At 42.9% G+C, this 20,003-nt stretch overlaps 1 protein-coding gene and 1 long non-coding RNA gene across 3 annotated transcripts in view; one reads left to right on the top strand and one right to left on the bottom strand.

Moving 5' to 3' along the window:
* The window catches only part of LOC309644464, a 621,011-nt gene that overhangs the window by 332,363 nt on the left and 268,645 nt on the right, over nucleotides 1-20,003 (bottom strand). The gene's annotated exons all lie outside the window — the stretch shown is intronic.
* DOK5 (docking protein 5) overlaps nucleotides 1-20,003 on the top strand; it is a 150,175-nt gene that overhangs the window by 110,779 nt on the left and 19,393 nt on the right. For both annotated transcript variants that reach the window (XM_082428179.1, XM_082428178.1), the window contains one exon: nucleotides 5,025-5,160. In XM_082428179.1, the coding sequence (XP_082284305.1) occupies nucleotides 5,025-5,160 (136 nt within the window). The remainder of the gene's footprint in view (nucleotides 1-5,024; nucleotides 5,161-20,003) is intronic.

The raw sequence follows: 20,003 nt of genomic DNA, 5'->3' as shown, positions 1-20,003 counted from the left end.
TAAATATCCTAAAGACACACACATACACGTGTACACACGCACATGCACAAAATACATCTTGAAAGTGAGGAACTGTTGAGTCGATTGGCTTTCTAACTTCATAAGTTTGCGTATTAATACTGTCCCCCATGAGGTCATTTATTTTGGTCATCGTAATTTCAATTCCGTCAGTATTTTTCTAATAAACTATGTTGGTGTGGAATGTCATTGTCAAAGGGAAGGAGCAAAGATTAGAAAGTTGGGCGTTCAGTGCCAGTGCAGGGTGTTGCATCCAGGTGGTGACTTGGAGATAGTGAAGAGCCTTGTTTCAGAGCCCTTGTGGGTCACGGAATGCGGGCCGCCCCACCCCCCGCCCTCTCTCCGACGTGTCATCTCGTCTCTTGACTCTGTCCCGCCTCAAGGCATTCTGTGTGCAGTTGTTTCTGTCGCACTGTTCTTCCTGCTTTCTCCTCCAAATCACTTCCCTCCCCACGGTGGCTCAGTGACCCCTCAGTTTAAATAAAACTTGCTCAAGGAAGCCTGGGTCAAGTTCTCAGTCACTCCTTTCCTAGCCCTGTCTGCTGTTTCTTAATCTATTCTACAGTTATTTGTTGGACACTAAATACAGGCCAAGTCCTGTGCTGGGCCCTGGTGGAAAAGCTGTGAATAAATTAGAAAACAATCTCTGTCCACGTGGAGCTTACATTCCAGTGGAATAAGGGAAGTGCACATTATTTGAAGATGTGCTTTGTGCATTCTGAGTATCATATTTAATACTTTTAATAAATCTAGGTGACAGTTACTATCATTATATTTATTTTACAGATGGATATGCAGGCTTAGGGAAGTTAACTAACGTGTACCAGGCACAAAGCTGGTAAGGGGCAATCCCAGACAGGCGGCCTGGAGCCCAAGTCTGTACCTTTACCAAGCCTTTTATTCCATGCTGCCTTGATACATGCTTACTGTGTGCATGAATGAATGAATTTCCCAATACTTTCTGAGCTCTTGGTTCTCTTATGGATTCTTAACTAATTGCATAATCCATGGTTTGGAGTCACAGGCATATCATTTAGGCAAAGTAGTTACTGAGAAATTCAAAGCTGTATGTGCATCTATATGGCCACAAAGTCCTTATATATGAATCCTTATCTTCACAAAAGACATAGGAAAGGCCCAACCTAATCTCATTATTTTACTTCCTCTGGGTTTCCATCCACTGGTTCTGTTAGCATAAGGCCATCAGGAAAGAGGCTTGGGGCATTTGGGACGGCTTCGGATGCTAGAAGTGTCCAAGGTCGAAGTCAGTGGGTAAAGCGAAAGAAAGGAATCGGGACCATTAAAAGTCAAGACTTGAAGGGAATTCCCTGGCAGTTCGGTGGTTAGGACTCATTGCTTTCACTGCCGTGGGCCCGGGTTCAATCCCCGGTTGGGGAACTAAGATCCTGCAAGCTGCGTGGTACGACCAAAAAGAAAAACGTCAAGACTGTATATTTGCAAGTCTGTGATAGATGAACCCATTAGAACATCTTTGCTCTGTGTTGTGTTTTCTCCAGAGATGTGAAGCAGACGTAGCTGTATTAGGTTATGTAAGACCATTACCCCTTTGATGTGCTTTTCTTTTGACTTCCTTTCCTTTCCTTTCCTTTTTTCTTTTTTTCCCTATTTTCTTCTTACTTGCCTTGGGAAGTTGGCCCATTATATTATTTTGCCAAAGGCCTCTAATAACATTTTAAATGGCTTGTAAAGCTGCTTATGAAACAGCACCAGGGACTTCCCTGCTGGCGTGGTGGTTAAGAATCCACCTGCCAATGCAGGGGACAAGGGTTCGAGCCCTGGTCCGGGAGGATCCAACGTGCCGCAGAACAACTAAGCCCATGTGCCACAACTACTGAGTCCGCGAGCCACAACTACTGAAGCCTGCGCACCTAGAGCCCGTGCTCCGCAACAAGAGAGGCCACCGCAATGAGAAGCCCGCGCACCGCAACGAAGAGTAGCCCCCGCTCACCACAACTAGAGAAAGCCCGCGCGTAGCAACGAAGACCCAACGCAGCCAAAAATAAATAAATAAGTAAATTTACAGAAACAGCACCAAACAAGTCTGTTGGGTTGAGGGGCGTGAATGAAGTAAAAGAACTTGTGGGTAGAGGTTAGACGAGACTGTATGGAAGAGCATCTGAGGTCAATTTTTGTACATTACCCACACTTTCTGGGTCGCTGCTGTCCCACTGAAGGGCATATACCTTTGAACAGTATGGATGAAAGTCCCAACAATTAGGAAAGCCAAAGGCCTAATTCCTGTTCTGTTTAGAGCTCTTTAGTGCATGTTTGTGCCTTTAATGCAAACTGGTGGCCTCTTGGCCAGATCTGGTCCTTAGAGGCGTTTTGGCCCCTACAGCTTAAAAAAAAAAAAAAACCAAAGGAGAAAGTTGCCAACATTAAAAATTCAGGTTATTTCATATAAAAATCAAAATTTCTGATTTCTCTTAGACAATCAAAAGTGTGGCTACATTGGGCTCGTATTTCCCCATTTAAATGTGACCGGGGCTGACTGGTGGCTGGTGTCCATTAGCTACGCTGCCTCTGTGTGGCTGTGTGTTGTAGGGGGTCTGAGCATCTTTATCCGTTCACGTTCTTTGTCTGAACCCTGATGGAATTTGAGGTTGTGACTCCTGGTTCTTCCTGTAAGTGGTAAGTGTGTATGTGTGAGTGTGTGTATGTGTAAGTGTGTGTATGTGTGTGAGTGTGTGTGTCTTTCAGATCCTTAGGTGGAGGCAGGGAAAGTCTGTGTACTTTCAGGAAGAATACTTGATACTCTGTTTTGATTTAGTTTGTTTTTGATCACAGTAATTATTTAGAGAGTCAAATGTCATTAAAGGATGGTGTGGCTTCATTATGTTAACCAAAAGCAGACATTGGATAAAAGAGTGATTTTCAAAGAGTAGGTTTCACCAGTTAGTGAGTCATAATGTCAATTAAGCACTTCACCACTGGTGTTAAAAAATATAATAGAAAATATTAGCATATTATAAATTGATGATAGATAAATAGATAGCTAAATAATAACTAGGTGATAGATAAATAGATCAACAGATGTACTAGGTCACAATCTAAGCTATATTTATTACTGTGGGTTGCCGTTACAAAAACCTTAAAAGCCACTAGATTGTCAAGTTTTAGAAACACAGCTGCAGGGTTTGCTATGAATCAATCATCCTACAAATGTTTCCCAGTAACAGGTGCCTTCATCCTTTCTGGAACCAAGGTTGGCATCTAAGTAAGTAAAAATGACCTCTGCCCTAGAGGAAACAGAAGACCACTTCTTCCTCTTAAATAATTGATTGAGGTTACCCTCCTCTTAACAAATTATATTTCCGTATTTGATGGGAAAAAAAGAGGTGTGAAAAAATTAAAACGTTGCAGAATTAGGTGCCAAGTAGCAGAGTCAAATTTGTATGGTGGATCAAATAAAGAGAGGATAGCAATGAGGACTGAAGTATTTTAGGAAGTCTTCAGGAAGGAAATGGGACTTGAGTAAATATGCTTTGAATTTTAGTTTTTAGTTCTTCCTTGGATTAGGATGACTTAATAATTAAAATCACATGATTAACCTCATAAGCTAGTTCTTTATATTAGCTGGTTGAAAGAGCCTTCTGGTTTTTCTCTTTCTTCTTACATGGTCCACATTAGTGAAATTCAAGCGAGGCAGGTTTTGACCAATTAACATATGCTATGCTATATGTGCTGAAAATTGCCATATGGCCGTGGTATTGAGCCAACTGTGGAAAATAAGGATAAGTCTTCCTTTCTTATTGCACTAACTGCATAGACTGGAATAGATAAAATATTTAACAGGTTTGGGTTGAAAATTTGCTTGGTTTCCATGCTGTGTTAAAAAGTTCTTTAGATGTGAGCCTCTAGATGGGAGCCAAACTCAGGCATTAAGGCCAGTATTCAGTTTTTCAGCAAGAGATTCTGAGGTGGAAGGAGTGGAATTGTGTTTTAGAATAATTAAGTAATTATTAATAATTATAAATAATGTAATAATTAAAGATTGTTCTTTAAAACAAAAACAACCTCTTAGTTTATCTTTGATATATGTATGTATCAAAATCAGAACTTTAAAAGATATCCTTTTAAAAATTATCCTTGATAATAGGATTTTGTCCAAGTCTTTAAAAATATTTAGAGTAATTAAATATATTTATTAATTATATATAACACACTATACATATATATACACATATATGTATGTATGTATGTGTGTGTGTGTGTATATATATAGTAGTTAAAACACATTTATTTGGTTCTTGCCTAATTATGTGTACCTATCTTCCCTTATTAATATAATTCATTTTTTTAACAGTCTGAGGTAGAAATGATCCTCTTCTTAATCCTTAACATTAATGTTGAAACCCATCTAGCTTTCCTTGAGTAACTTCTCTTATGTTCCACACATTAATTCAGCAAAGTTATGTTAATTAAAAAAAAAAACTCTTAGCTGCATTTGGTTCATCACGTGGAGTGAACACCTAGAGTAAAATTTGATCTGTGATTCGGGAAAGCATAGTTGCTTTTGGAAATGAAATCATTCTTCAAGTCATTGTCTGTAAGGAAGGTTAGGACAGAATCTGAGAGTCACAGGATCCTTCTTTTACCTCTGAGCTGCATGGCGCCGTTTCTGATGAGTTTCTGATTCATCGACTGGGATGGGAAGGCCATGGCACAGGTGTCCTCTTTGAGAGTCACACAGGAAGTAGAGGGATTGTACTAAGAATCCAGAAGCAGCTTATTGACCTTCTATGACAAAACCTTCAGGACAAAAAACACTGGGCACCGTGTTGGCTTAGAGTGATTGGTTCCCTGTCCTTATTAATACCAGTTCATCGAACACTTTGATTCTAGTTAACTCTCTTTAGCCCATGTGAACAAGAATCCTAATCTCATACAAAATAAATGAGCCTCGTATCAGACTATTCTAGGCTCTAGGTGCATTGAACTTGTAGGAGCTGGTGTTCAGAAGCTCTCTGTCTTTGTTTTCACAGGATGTGTGAGACTGGTGAAGGGCTGTTTATCTTTCAAACGCGAGATGGGGAGGCCATCTACCAGAAAGTCCACTCTGCTGCCTTGGCCATAGCCGAGCAGCACGAGCGCTTGCTACAGAGCGTGAAAAATTCAATGGTACGTGTGGAATTTCTTGCTCATGACCCAGTGTACGCCGCTGTAGAATGCAGTCTTGGAATCTTTGTGCTGAAAATATGGTCAGTATATTTTTGGGCAGAAGATTTACTCCTGTACTCAGCAATGTAGTACTTGGATTAAATGCCATCCTTGGAAAGTTCCAAAAGGCCACCTGGTAACACAGTAACCATACACCACCTCATCATCTGCTTACCTACTTTGTGCCTCAGTTGTTACCTGTGTGTTTAATCAATGTGGGCTCCTACAACAAAATACCACAGACTGAGTGAGTTATAAAAAACAAATGTATTTATTTCTCACTGGGAGGCTGGGAAGTCCAAGATCAAGGTGCCGGAGGATTCTGGTGGGACCCGCTTCCTGGTTCATGGATGGCTGTCTTTTCACTGTGTCTCATATGGCAGAAAGGGTGAGAGATCTCTCTGGGGTCTCTTTTGTAAGAGCGCTAATGCCATTCATGAGGGCTCTGCCCTCATGACCTAAGCACCTTCCATAGGCCCTACCTTCTAATGCCATCACTTTGGGGGTTAAGATTTGAGCATATGAATTTGGGGGTGGGGGACACAGTATTCAGTCCATTGCAGTGTGTAGTATGTACATTAAAATCAATTTGGATATGTATGGACATCTATAGACACAGCTACGTGGGTTATCTATCTATAGATACAATATTTTTAACTGTAGCAGAAGTTGTCATTTCAAATGTCAGCAGAGGTCAGAGAGAAAATGAAGGTGAGAGAAGAGGGCTGAGAGGAAACTGGGGTGAAATATCAAAAGCTCAAGACCAGACAACTGTCGACATGAGATCGTGGTTTCCGTGTAGGAGAGTTCTTGATTTTTTCCAGATAAGTCAAGAATTTGACTGTTCATAGTATCTTCCCGTTTGTAACTGTTGGAAATTAATTCCAGCTGAAACCAACAACAAAAACCAGTAATGCTTTGTGGGACAAAGGAAACCTACCTGTAAGACCCCATCCTGCCCACAGCCATGCATTTGCCATCTCTAGTGGATAAACCTTCAGAGTCATCAATGTATAAAAACACTGCAAACGCAAACACACATGAGCGTACGTAAATGCTCTCTCAGAATGCCTCCTCTGTTCATTGCTTAGTGCCAGGGACTGTGCATTGTACAGACAATTATGATTCATGAGTTTCTTCTTTGAAAACAGTAAATTTACAAAATCCGAAATGAATGTACAACAGTTAAATAATGCAAATCATGCAACGTGGCTGCAAATACATGCATAGAGATCCACATCTGGAAAGAAATCTGCAAAACCAAAAGGAAGTGGGTTGGCATGGTAAGGTTAGGGCCATTTGAGAAGTTATGATTTAACCATGTGGGGTGGTTGGATTTAAAGAGGGGAAGAGCATGTAGTATGATCTATCCCAAAGCATCCCCAGATTATTCCCAAACGACTTGTGCATGCAGCGCTCTGGGATTTTAGAGCAGGGATCAGCAAAACTTTAGTGAAGGGCGAGATAGTAATATTTTAGGCTTTGTGGTCAAAGATGGTTTCTGCTGCAACTGTTTAACTTTGCCATTATAAAGCAAAAGCGAGCATAGGTAATATGGAATCAAGTGGGTATGGCTTTGTTCCAGGAGAAGCTTTATTAATGGACACTGACATTCAAATTTCATGTAATTTTCACGTATCACGAAATATTCTTCTTCTGATTTTTTCCCCAACCATTTAGAAATGTTCTTTCTGAACTAATATAGTCTTGGTATCCATTTCCCCATATGCTTCCCAATTCTGGATATTGTAATAGAGGTAGGTAAATGCATGGATGGAAAGAAAGAGAGAGAGAGAGAGGAAGGAAGGAAGGAAGGAAGGGAGAAAGAAAGAGGGAGAGGGGGAGAAGGAGGGAGGGAGCAGAATTCAAGTCGTTTTGAACTTACAGGGCAATGTCATTGCATTAAAGTTGTGAGCTACACAAGATGCCTTTAAAGGTCTGAAGAAGTTTTTTTAAGGTTACCTTTTTGTAAAGCCATCGATTAGCATACAGTGGTATCTACTTGAAAAGCAGGTTCTGCACGCACATGTTTTTCCATTTACAGCCTCCTCATTACTTCCACTAAAAATTAATCAGGAGTATGAGTGATTCGTTCAGATCATCCTTTTGCAGATTTAACTGGAATATAATGTTGTTTGCTCTTAATTTGCTGTATGCTTAACAAGCTCTATAAAATGAATGCTTTTAAAAGTAAACACATCCTGTTTTAGATGGAAATGAGTAAGCTTCAAAACGGGATCTGAATCTCAAGGAAGTTAAACTGGGGATTGTGAAATGCTTAAAAATCAACATCCTTCAGTCCATCTCTGATTAGGGGAGAAAACAGATACTGTGCTAAAATGAAACAAATGCAGGTGATACTAAAGCCCCTAAGTTAGAGTTTTGCCTTTTCTGGTCCCTGGGAGTGGACCCACACAGATTGGCTCTATTCTTGACTAGGAATTGCCTTTATGCCACTACTGGCTTGCTTCTCTGAGATGGTCAAGGTCACGAATGGAGAAAGATGGTGAAGCTAACCTCATTATTAGGAAGCCCTAACCCACTGTTAGCTGCCACTAACTCCCAAGACAGAATGCTTCACTGTGGAACGCATGACAGTTTGAAGTTGCAGCCTTGAGTGAAGGGGTTTGGATCAGACTTATGACCTTGAATCCCAGAAGTCATAAAGAGGAGACTTGTGGGTCAGATAGTAATAATAACTTTTATTTTATTATCATCATCATTATAGTTATTATTGCGATAGGCTGAACAATAGCTCCCCCAAATCTTTCCTACCTTAATCCCTGGAACCTGTGAACATTACCTTATATGGCAAAAGGGACTTTGCAGATGTGATTAAGTTAAAGCTCTTGGGATGGGGAGATTGTCCTGGATTATCCAGGTGGGCCCAGTGTCATCACAAGGTCCTTGTAAGAAGGAAGCCGGAGGAGTGAGAGCCAGACAGAAGGTGATGTGGCGATGGAAGCAGAGGGACAGACAGATTTTTGAAGGGTCTGTGCTGATGGTTTGAAGGTAGAAAGAGATGTGACCCAAAGGATATAGGTGGCCTCTAGAAACTGGAAAAAGCAAGGAAATGGATTATCCCCTGGAACCTCCGAAAGGAACCAGCCCAGCCGACACCTTGACGTTAGCACAGTGAATCTGATTTCAGACTTCTGGCCTCCAGGGCCGTTAGGGGATAAATTTGTGTGGTTGTACGCCACCAGTGTTGTGGGAATTTGTTACAACAGCTATAGGTAACTAATACAATAATAATATCAATAATAATAAAAATGTATCGTGTCTCTACTCTGTAGCAAACAATATTTTAAGGACTTTGTGTGTACTTTCTAACCCTTCCAATGACCCTTGGATGGAGGGCCCAGCACCACCAGCTTGGAAGTAGTGGGGCTCCAATTTGGAGCAGGTGTGCTGGGATAACCCCACTTTACACTTTGTCTCGGAATCAAGCCCCTAGACACGTTTCCTTTGCCCTGCATGAGATCACATCACTGATGTTCTAAAAATTCCAAATTAATGGCTGACATTTAGAAGTTAAGAGGTTTCACATAAAACTCAGATTTCTGTAATATCTTAAAAAGTGAAAAGGCCACACTGATCTCACACCCCCATGTGGCAACCATCGGATATGCCTGGTGGTGCCTTCCCTCTTTAGGTAGAATGGGGATCTTCAGTTCTCCGCAGTCCCTACCACTCTCTATTGTCACTCAGCAAGTGGTCCTTCTCTGGGCATTTGCTAGACATGCTGTGGCCAATTGATGTCCTGCCTATGTTACTACATGTATAAGTTTTCTGTTGCTGTGTAACAAAGTGCCACAAACTGTGCACCCTAAAACAACACACGTATGTTATCTCATAGTTGCCGTGGGTCAAGAATGTTGGCAGGGCTTACATGGGCCCCCGGCTTCAGATTCTCACAAGGCTGAGATGCTCTAGTCTCATCTTAAGGTTAGACTGGGGAAGGACCCACTCACAAGCTCACAGTGGTTGTTAGTGGAAGTTAGTTCCTTGGGGCTGCAGGATCAAGGGCCTCAGTTTCTTGTTGGCTGGTGGATGGAGGCCATCCTTAGCTCCCAGGGGCCACCCTCAGCTTCTTGTTATGTGGGCTTCCCAACATAGCCACTTGCCTCATCAAAGCCAGGAAGACTCTCCTTGCAAAATGGGGGCCACAATCCTATGTATCCTAATCATGGTCGTGACATCCCATCATCCCGTCGTAGGCTATTGGTTGGAAGCAAGTCACAAGTCCTTCCCACAGTCACGAGAGGGAGGGGACCACACAAGGGCGTGCGCACCTAGAGGAGGAGATCAGGGGGCCACCTTCGTGTCTGTCCCCATACCATGCAAACTTCTGGAATAATGTTTATTTAGTGCTTTGATTTTACCTTTTAAGTATGTTTCCTGCTTTATGGTGTGTTGCTAATAATGCCGTTTATTTATGAAGCATCTGCCAAATGCCAGGCTCTTCAGCAGCAACAACCATACCACTTATCAAGCCAGGCATTTTACTTGCTTTTTCCCTAATCACCACGATATCTCTGTGAAGTAGACTTATTCATTCGTTCTCATTTATTAGTTCATTCAAAATGTTTATTGCGGACGTAATATGCTGTTATGTGCTGTAGGATATAGCAGTAATTGACAGGTAAAGCCCATGATCCCATGGGTCTTATAATTCAAGGGAGTATTATTCATGACCCTTGACCTGGAAGGAATCACTCTCCAGATCTTATAGACGAGAAAACAGATGCTCACAGTGGTGAAGTCACTTGCCCACAGCCATAGAGCTCATTACTGTTGGAGCCAGAAATGCAGGATCCTTTTATTTGGTTCCTAAACCTCTACCTCTGGCCACAATGCCTTACTCCCCAGAAGGGTTTTAAAGCCCTTCTGTTTCTCTTATATCCGCACTGAGAACTGTCTTAGCATTTTCAAATTACCCTGAATATCAGAGTACCTTTCAGAAATACATATCAACTCAGAGTATATGTTAAAAAATTACTGTTAGAAGAAATCTCGTTTCTTTTGGCACTTTCGGGACCAGATAGCAATCATGTTTCTCATAATTCTTCCCCCACCTCCTCTCTTTTTAAATTCAGTGTATTATGATTCATTCTCAATAGGGTGTAGAAGAGGGTGGGCGGGCCTGAGGTATTAGGGGAAGGACTAACTGTTGAATGAGATGGAGCTGCAGGGACTCGTTTTGCTCACGAGCTGCCAGCTGCCTTGCTGGAGCAGCTACAGGGAAACTCTGCCGGGACGGTTTGGGACTTCCCCGAGCAGCCAGCTATTTTTGCCACCTTGGAGATCAGTGTCTATAACAGAGTCTAATTTTGGAACAAGGAGTGGCAATGTGGGGATGTTCCTCATTCCACGACCGGGCCTGTCATTTTTAGAACTTCCTTCAAGGCCAGAGTGACAAGGTGGAGAATGATGGCAGTTTAGCAGCTCCCTTGGGGGCTGCAGGGCCGGGCTCCACTGGGGGTGACATTCAGACCCCAGGGTGACGTCTCCCCCATCCTCTGCGGTCCTGACTGTGCTTCCACGTTTGAGAGTTTAATCTGAGCTCTTTCTGTGTCCCCTCTTTTTTGTTGTTGTTTAATTGATTTACTTCCAGACTTGGTTTTGCAAATAAAATTTGTTAATGAATTTGTAGAATTCAAGTGGAACTCTTCTACAGTTCTGCAAACCAAAGTAATTTATATTCAACCTACTTTAAACAATGATAGTCTGCACTTTTTTTTTTTTAATATAGAGGGCATCAAAGAAAGCATAGAATCGATTTCACTACTACTCAGACTGAAAAAGACCCACACCTGCTGGGATTTTATGTGTAGAAACAGTCCTCACAACTCTGTCCCCACTCATCCACCCACAAAAAAATCAGTTTTTACCTCTTCTTCTGTTTATGAGCCCTAGTTAATTGCGTTAACTTACAGATTTTTTTTTTTTTTTTTTTTAGTGTACTACTTAAAGCAGTTATCAACTTTTTTCCACTCCTGAATATCCGATCGCTTTTCATAGCTTGGTATATTAATTATAATTCAAAAATCTTTTACTGAACATCTATCTACTGCTTGCAAAGTAGATCTTTGCAAAGATGTAATAATTTTTTTTTGCATCTTTAAAGGAGCTTGAAATTTAGATAAGAAGTTATGATTTAAGCCCTTCAAAACATGCAACAGTATAATCCTGTGATTCAATTTGCTCTGGTCCCCTTTAGAGGGCAATTTGTCCCTGTTGATCAAAATTCAATTCACACGTCTCTTTACTCAGCAATAGTACATCTAGGAATTTACTCTAAAAATGGACTACCAGAAGCAAAGATGATGTGGACACAAATGGAGGGAGTTTTTCCTTTTTGCTTACATTCCGCTGTTTTACAAACATTTGCTAATAAGCCCTGCTGTCCACAGGGTGCTGGGGAAGTGATTGAAGAAGATGAAGTTCCTATTCTTGGGGAGCTTGTGTGTAATAACAGAAATGTCACCCAAAGGGGATAATTAGATAAATTATGGCACATGATGTAACAGGAATTAAATGAGGCAGCTAAATAGGGTCACACTTGGTACTATCGAACTTGTGTGAAGCACATGGATGAGGAAGAGGCAGGACAGTAGGTGGAGTCCGACACACACTGACACTAATACCCACACTCACACTGACACTCTCACACCCACACTCGCACTCACACTCACACACTCACACGTGCTTTATCAGCACAGAGAGTGAACTTCTGGCGGGATACAAACGTACTGGGTAATGTTGGTTACCTTTGGGGAGCAGGACTGGGGTTTGAGGGTCTGAGAAGGGGCTTTTATATTTCTCTGTATGTCTTTCTCTTCCATTAATTTTTTAAAAACCGCAGCTACATAATTATATTTACGGGAACAGAAATAGTTGAACTTCTGGCATATGGCAAACTGAATGGATATACTGGTGAGAAAGAGGAAGGATTCTCCCACTTGAACGCATAAAAATGCAGGATAAGAAAGAACGATTTTTAAAAGCTTGGTAGGGAAGTTTGCAGGTGCTAGAAATGGGGTCTCCATCAAGGGATGATATCATCTTTTTGGAGAAGTTTGTGCCTGACCTGAGTTTTCAGACGAACCAGAGTTAGCTGTGCATTACTGTGACTGCTGCTGCTGGAGATGATAATGAATCTGACATTCATTGAGAACTTACTATGTCCAGGCACTCTGCCGAGCTCTAGACTTGAATTAACATTTCACCTTCAACGTGACTCCATCGACGTGGGCACTGTCATCCCATTTTTATAGTTAAGGAGTTTGAAGTGTGGACCCACAGCTAGAAGTGATGGAGCCAAGATTTAAATCCAGGTGTTGCTGGCTCCAGTGTCCACACTTTAGCCACCGTGCTCTACTTACTCAGTTAAAATAAAATTAACGGAATTATAGGTCACAAAGCACTCTTCACGATTTCATGAGAAAGTAAAAGAGGCTAAGTGCTATTAACCTACGTTAACTAATAGGCAAGATGGGCTAAACTGTTTCTTTAGACAGGATAGATGCAGATGCAACTCAGGCTTCTTCCTTAAATTTGCTATGACTTTTGTTCCTATATATTTCGGGGAAGATGTCATCTTCTGGGTCTCTTAAAACAACCTAATAACTTGCAAGGTGCAGTGGCACGTTTTAATGGTCCTTTCACCTGGTTATTAAATGCTGCCCGACTTCATACAATATCTCTCCAAGCCGGAAGCTCCTGTAGCCTTTCCATGGTCATTATTTAGCTGCTGGCTGTGCCTCTTTGGGAAAAGGAGACAAATTAAATGTCGCTCGCAGGTTGTAGCTTTGTTTATAAACTCTAAAGCTAACATTAATGTTTAAAATGGGGGCTCCATAAGTAGGCAGTAAATTGAAAGCGTGATGATGGCAAGACAGCAGGTCATGACGTGAACCTGTTATTCACATGAGAGCAGGGGGTGCATCTGGTCAACCGGATGGGCAGTGCAGAGGAAGACGGTTTTCCCAATGTCAATCGTGGCAGAGGCCAGAGAGGGGAATGGTGATGGGGACTGAGCGATGAATGGAATCAGTTCAACGCCATTTTAAACCTAATATTTTGAGAAGTTAGGGAATAAGTGATTTATCCATTTCCACCAAGAGTTGGCGAGCATTTTCTGAAAAGGGCCAGATGGTAAATATTTTAGGCTCCCGGGGCCAGGTGTGATTGCCGCTCCCGCCTGCGCTGACCCCCACTCTACACCCTGGGTTTTAGGCATTAGATACAAATGCACTTACTTAAACTAATCTCTTCCCTCCAAGCCACGTGGATTCACTTCTTCTCCTAGGAGTTTGCCAAAGGAAAAAGCAATAACCTCAAATACCTAGCAGTAAAATCAGAGTCCACTTATGATTTTAACCAGAATCAGTCACTTTTAGAGATACCATAGACATTCTTCAGTAGAGGTTCCTGCTATTGGTCGCACCAGCAGACACATACTTTGCCTTGTATGGCTGTTTTTTTCTTATGATATTAAAGCATTGGGCGTGACCAGAATCGGACAACCAGAGCGCAGCATGGAGAGGGCATTCGGAGGAGGTGCCAGGATGAGAGGTTGTCACCAACTATGGAGGTTTCAACATTTTGGGGGAGATTCAGTCAGTTGCTTCTGCAGAACTGGAAATTGACCACTTTATAGGTTCCTGCTCAAATATTCATTGACCTGTCCAAGCATGAAATACAAATCCTCCTCCAGTATGTAAGTAGCAAGAGGGAGGGGTAAAGTTATCTACTGGCTTGCCTTCAGGCAGCAAGAAAACTTAGGTAGATGTCTCAAATGGCCAGAGCAGGGAAAAGGAGCAAAGACTGTCAAAGATTGCAGGGCAGGTGTCATCAGCGGGCACATGCAGACCAGTTTTTGTTTGGTCTACAAGGTATTGGCACAGATGATATTTTTTAGAGATTAAATTAGTTCCCAGTGTTTAAAATGGAAGGTTTCACATAAAATAATAGTTCTGTCTTTTGAAAAAAATGAGAATATCTGGTAACACGGTGCCTGCCTGAGTCAAAATTGAATAGCAACTACCATTTTGAGGTGCTGACTGCTCTTCAGCTTTTTATAGTTCTTGTCATTTCTTGTTGTCTCAGTAACCAGAAGGTTTTATTCATATCTGATACCTGCATGACCCATGTAGATATTCAAGTTTGCAGCCCCTGGTTTAGGAGAACCACACATACCTCTTGTCCTTTAAATTTTTGCCAAGACATTTGTTTCCCTGATAATCTCTTTTTGTGGAAGATTCTGGCCATTTCTCTGGCTCTTACTGGGGAAGATGTCAGGGTAGGTACGCATCTCGTAGTTTATGATGGAAAATGCAAACAAGTTATAAGCATGACTGTCACGGTGTGATCTGTTACAGAAGAGTAAACTAGGCTTTTGTATTTTTCAGATCAATAAGGCAAAAATTACCTGATGAGCTTTTAAAGGCTCTGTTATGTATAATGAGAAGGGTGACCATAGGAATTTTTTCCCAAGCTGGGGCGCTTTTGAGAGTCAAGTCTGATCCTATTAAGAGCAGGATTGGCTATGTACTTTGTAGGCCTGGTTCAAAAATGAAGACGCAGGGTCCCTTGTTCAAAAATTATTAAGATTTTCAAGATGGTGATAGCAGAGCATCTAATCAAGCATGGGGCCCTGTGTGACTGCACAGTTATAGCCCCTGAAGCTGGCCTTGGTCAAGAGTTATGCCTGGGTAACAGATGTAAACAGGATGCAACCAGGATACTTACCCTTAGCCAGTGGTTCTCAGTGGGGAGTGGTATTGCATCCCAGGAGACATCTGGCAATAGCTGGAGTCTTCTTTGGCTGTCAGCACTGGTCAGGGGGCTGGAGGTGGGAAGCTGCTGGCATCCAGTGCATAGAGGTCAGGGGCGCCGCTAAACATGCTACAATGCACAGGATCGTATAGTCCACGGCAAAGAACAACCTGACTAAAATGTCAATTGCGAGAGGTTGGGAAACCAGCTCTAAAGATAGGACAGGTTTTGCTTGAAGTCTGGGCAAGAATCTGATGGGTCAGTGTGTCCAGGATGGAATGTCACTTCTGAGCTATGCAACTTGGCCTCCTTTTGCCCTGTTTACTTCATACGTCATATGCGGGCGACAACGGTAGTGTTTACGACTCGCATTGTTGTGTGGTTCACGTGAGCTAGAGCATGGGAGGCACCTAGGAGAGGCGTAGCAAGATGCAGCAAACGTGAGCCATTACAGTGATTCCCCTTGTACTCACACAAACCGGCATGGGATGGGCCAGGAGAAAGAGACTCACCACGCAGCAGTGGAGACACGCACGGGTGGCATCAGGAATTTGCGTGATGAGGCTGAGCGCTGGCGTTTGTTGCTTCCGTAAGACACGGCTGGTGTTTGTGTAAACGTGGCAGCATCAGACTGAGGTAAGGATTCTGCCTCCTGCTTGGCTTCAGCAGGGCCAAGCACTCAGCATGACCTTGTACATATGCACAGGGTTCGTTACAGTCACCTTGCAATGCGAAGGGCAGCAAAACGAAGTACAGCACATCGATGTGGTCCGGGCCTTTCTGCTCACCAGCCCACCACTCCACTCAGTGAACTTGCTCACAGTGAACCGTAGACACTCTTTCCCTCACTGGTCCCAGTTCCGACATGCACGTGGCATCTTGTCACTAAAGCACCTGCTTCTGTTGAGTGTGAGGTGTTGAGTTTAAAGGTTCACTCTGAACACGTGGGAGTTCTGCCTTTGCATCAACTTGAAAAGCTGGCCTCCGAGTAAGTGGCTTCCCCCCTCAAGGCTTTGGGCCTCTGGAGGGGAGGGAACTAGGCCCCATGTGTCTGCAGTCATCGCAGGGCCTGGCACAGGGTTTACTAAAGTTTTGTTGAATGAGCAAAATAGGGGTTGAATAGACAATTTTATGAGCATAGAGAAAAAGGAAAATGAAGCCGGAATCCCAAATCGCATTCCCTCCCAGTGCCAAAGCAAGGCGCAGGTTCCAAGCAAGTCTGCTCTGAGAGGCTGGGGAAAATAGTCCCGGAGGTTATTAATTTCAGTGTACAGGTGGGGAGAGGGTTTCCTCGGTAAGGAGTTGTAAAAAGTTACCAGAAGCAAAGGGAGGGATGATTCTAGTTTATGCATATGGCTGAGAATTCAAATGGCTCCGAGTAAATTGATGCAAATCACTTTCATTGCCCATGCAAGTAACCATTGGAGCACATCTGGTGCTCAGCGAAATGCTGTATTTGGAAAGTTGGCCCCAAGTGGTTGATTCCACTAACAGTCTGCTTTACCAAAGCTGCGGCGACAGCGGAGGCATTGCTTCAACCAGAGTTCTGCTCACCAAGTAGTGTCTGCTGCATTTTTTCCCTTAGCAATCTTTCTCTCCTGCTCACTTTTTCTTTTCTGTCTGTCTCTCTCTCTCTGTGTGTGTGTTTTTGTAACATTCAAGAAGTAAGCCTCTGCTCGCTCTATTTCCTTGACAGTTCGGTAATATTCTGTGATATCTCGGTAACACTTTGATGATAGGAATACCCATCACTTTTGCTCCAAATGTCAGAACAAGGGAGAGGAGCTGGAGAAAGTGAAGACAGCTCTTTGGGTGGTTCCTGCCAAACATCTGTCAGAGCTGGATTCGGCAGCCCAGAAGCGCGGGTTTCATGAGAAAGCCGAGGATGGCCACCTGTTTGGCAGACGGTTGATTTTCACTTGAGCAAAGGCCCCTGGGACAGTGAGGGCTCCACGGGCTGGGAGAATCACTGGGAGATTCTGCTCCTCAAGATTCCATGGGTGTTCCCACCTCCTTGCACCTCCTTCGACTGTTTGCCATTTCTCTAAGCTTTGAAAATTTTATTTCTAAAATAAAATTTATTTCCAAAATTCAGATGCCTTTTATCACTATGAACAGAACATGAGCCCATCCTTTAAAGTCTTCATGACATCCTCTGTGCTTTCTTGAGACATACACAGGATTCTGATATGAACTTTAGCTCTGCAGTAGGAGGCCAGGTCTTACATCCTGGCTGGGCATCTTTACCAGCTCAGTGTCCTTGGGCAGGTCACTTCGCCAGCTGTAGTGTTTGTTCCCCTTCCTGTGAAAGAGGAGGTTGTATTAGTACATACCTTGCTGGGTGGGATAATGCCTGTGGTTTCCTGACATCGTGTCTGGCACCTACTAAATCCAAGTCCACCTGCGTTGCTAATGTTGACTTGGGAGTTAGAGAGGATAAGATGGCAAGGGGATGGAAGATGAGGGAGGTTTCTCATCCACTTACGGGTTCACCTCTTCAGTCAAGTCAGCCAGTGTGTCCATCAGTGATTCAGTTATTCAGCCACTTTTTATTAAGTGCCATCATACGAATCACACCAGACACTAGGTATGTGAGCATAGATGTGGAATCTTCTCCACCACGGGAAGGAGAGCTCTGCTTACAAGAGGGTCTGCTCTCTTTTGTAGAGTAGGGGACACCATTGTGCAGGCAGACGGTGATGTGACCTAAGCTGGGCTTTAAACTAGCTCTCTGGCCATTTACTATAAAATCCTGGGGGAAACAGCGGTTCTGTGTTTTATTTAAGTTTCCAGCCCCCAGCAGAGTGCATGCCTTGTAAGTGATGCCCAGAGTATATAAATGCGTGGAATGAGGGAGTGAATGAACCAAAGAAGCCAAGTGCAGAATTCACTGAAAGGGGTGAGGGGGAGGCAGGGACGCAGGCAGGGAGAGCGTGAACGGAAAACTGAGTTTGGAGGCTTCGTCTAATTGAGGGATAATTTAAGTTGGAATGAGCAGCTCCATCTGGCTCGACGCTGAGTGTCTGCATGCTTTATTTTGTTGAATTTTCACAACTATCCTTGGAGATCGGGATTGGTTTTTTGAATCCTATTTAATTTATTTTTACACAAACACATGTATGGAAATTTTAACTAACTGCAAAAATATAACCGTATAGAGGATGATTTGTGCTCTGTTTTTTCCCTTTTATTATTGGTTTGCATGCCTCTTTCCCCTCTTTAGCAACTCCTAAAACTTAAAAGTGTGCACTTACCTTTCCTTGTTTTCCTCTGTACCCATATAATCCTACACAGAAATCGACATCTACATACACACAGAGGTGGATAGACACACACATAGATGCCTACACAAGATATGGGTATTTGGGGGTCATTGTTGATTTTACAAAATCGTGATCATATTACACATTTGAAGAAACTACCCCCTGGTATTCTCATTCAACAGTAAATATCTCATGGGAGTAGTTTAAAGTCATGTAGCATAGGTCTGATTCAGGGGTTGGCAAACTACGGCTGATGAGCAAAATCTAGCCTGTGCTTGTTTTTGTAAGTACAGTTTTATTAGAACACCACTACACCCAATCCATTTTTACATTGTTATGGCTGCTTTCACATGGAAATAAAAGAGGGGGTTCATTGGCACCATAGAGACTGGATGGCCTGCAAAGCCGAAGAAATTTAATATTTGGCCCTTGACAGAAAAGTTTGCCAACCTTGGTCTCATTCATTCTTTTTAATGGTTTGCATTTTATTGGCAATATTAGGTCCATTTCACAGAGGGAGAAATTGAGGCTCCATGGCTTACAGTCAGTAAGTGAAGAGCCAGGACAGGAACATAAAGCCCAGGGTGTGAGTCAGTGGAAGCTGAAAGGAAGGAGGAAATTTGGGAGGCTTTGGAGGTAGAAGAGAGAGAATGTCTAGGGCCTGAGGGTAAGTGTGTCTGTGGTCTGGGCGGTGATGAGGTGAGGGAGCAGAAAAGGTGGGCTCTGGGGCAGTGGTTCCCCACCTTCTGCGGGCGTCAGAGTCACCTGGAAGGCTCACTAAGCCACAGGTGGATGGGCTCCACCTCCGGGGTTTCGGCAGGTGTGGGTGAGGCATTGGAATTTGAATGTCTAATAAGTTCTCAGGTGATGCTGATGTTTGGTCCAGGGACCACACTTGGAGAACTAGGGCTCTGAAGCGACTCTTGAGAATCCGGCTCCTTGTTCCCTGGAAGAAATGGCACTGGAGCTAGAGAGAGCACAGCGTGGGACCGCGTGCTTTGATGCCCTTTATACATACAAAAATCTGCAGTAAGACTTACACCCATCATTCAGTGAACATACATTGCGCTGACAACAGAGGTGTCAATGCAGCCATAATTCCCTCCTGGTCTAATTATATCGGACCTTAACCAGTCTTTACATGCATCTCAGCAGGATTATGTTCACGGTGTTTCATGTGTTTACGGAAGCAAGAACATGTGGTTAAGCTCTCTCGCTGGAGAAAGCTAGATCCTTTTAAGAAATCACTCCTCTAAGTGAAGTGGGAGTGCACCTGTCCATTAGGTGGAGGAAAGGTGGGCGCAAGAGCCGCTCTGCAGACCTCTGTACACCTTAAGGACGATATAGCTCCTGTCATCAACCCACAATGATTACAAAACTTGTTCAACAGCATTTGCGTCTAGCTTCCAGAGGATTTGGTTACCGCCACTTAGCGTAGCAATTAGCATTTTAAGCGGTTTGTATTGATTACATGAACGTGCTTCATCAGGCAGAAAGAACCCTAAAGAATGCAGCAAATGTAGTTATCTCAATGAATTACTCCCAGCACCAATCCGTACAAGTTTGCTAGAACTTTACAAGGGTGTTTGATAAACCTCAGAAATATAGATTTACCTCAAACTGGGTAAATAGATCACATACTACACAAACACATGCTTGATTTTTATGTCTTTTTTAAAAAAGTATTGTCTAAGACTATTGTTCTCTTTTAAGAGAGGCATTTGGTCTGGAATTTGTAGGAATAAACCTAACATTTTA

The sequence above is a fragment of the Balaenoptera physalus genome (genome assembly GCF_965194825.1).
Source record: "Balaenoptera physalus genome assembly, chromosome: 16".
In the NCBI taxonomy this organism is placed as follows: domain Eukaryota; kingdom Metazoa; phylum Chordata; class Mammalia; order Artiodactyla; family Balaenopteridae; genus Balaenoptera; species Balaenoptera physalus.
The sequence above is the reverse complement of the archived record's forward strand: the minus strand, read 5'-3'. Positions and strand labels throughout refer to the sequence as shown.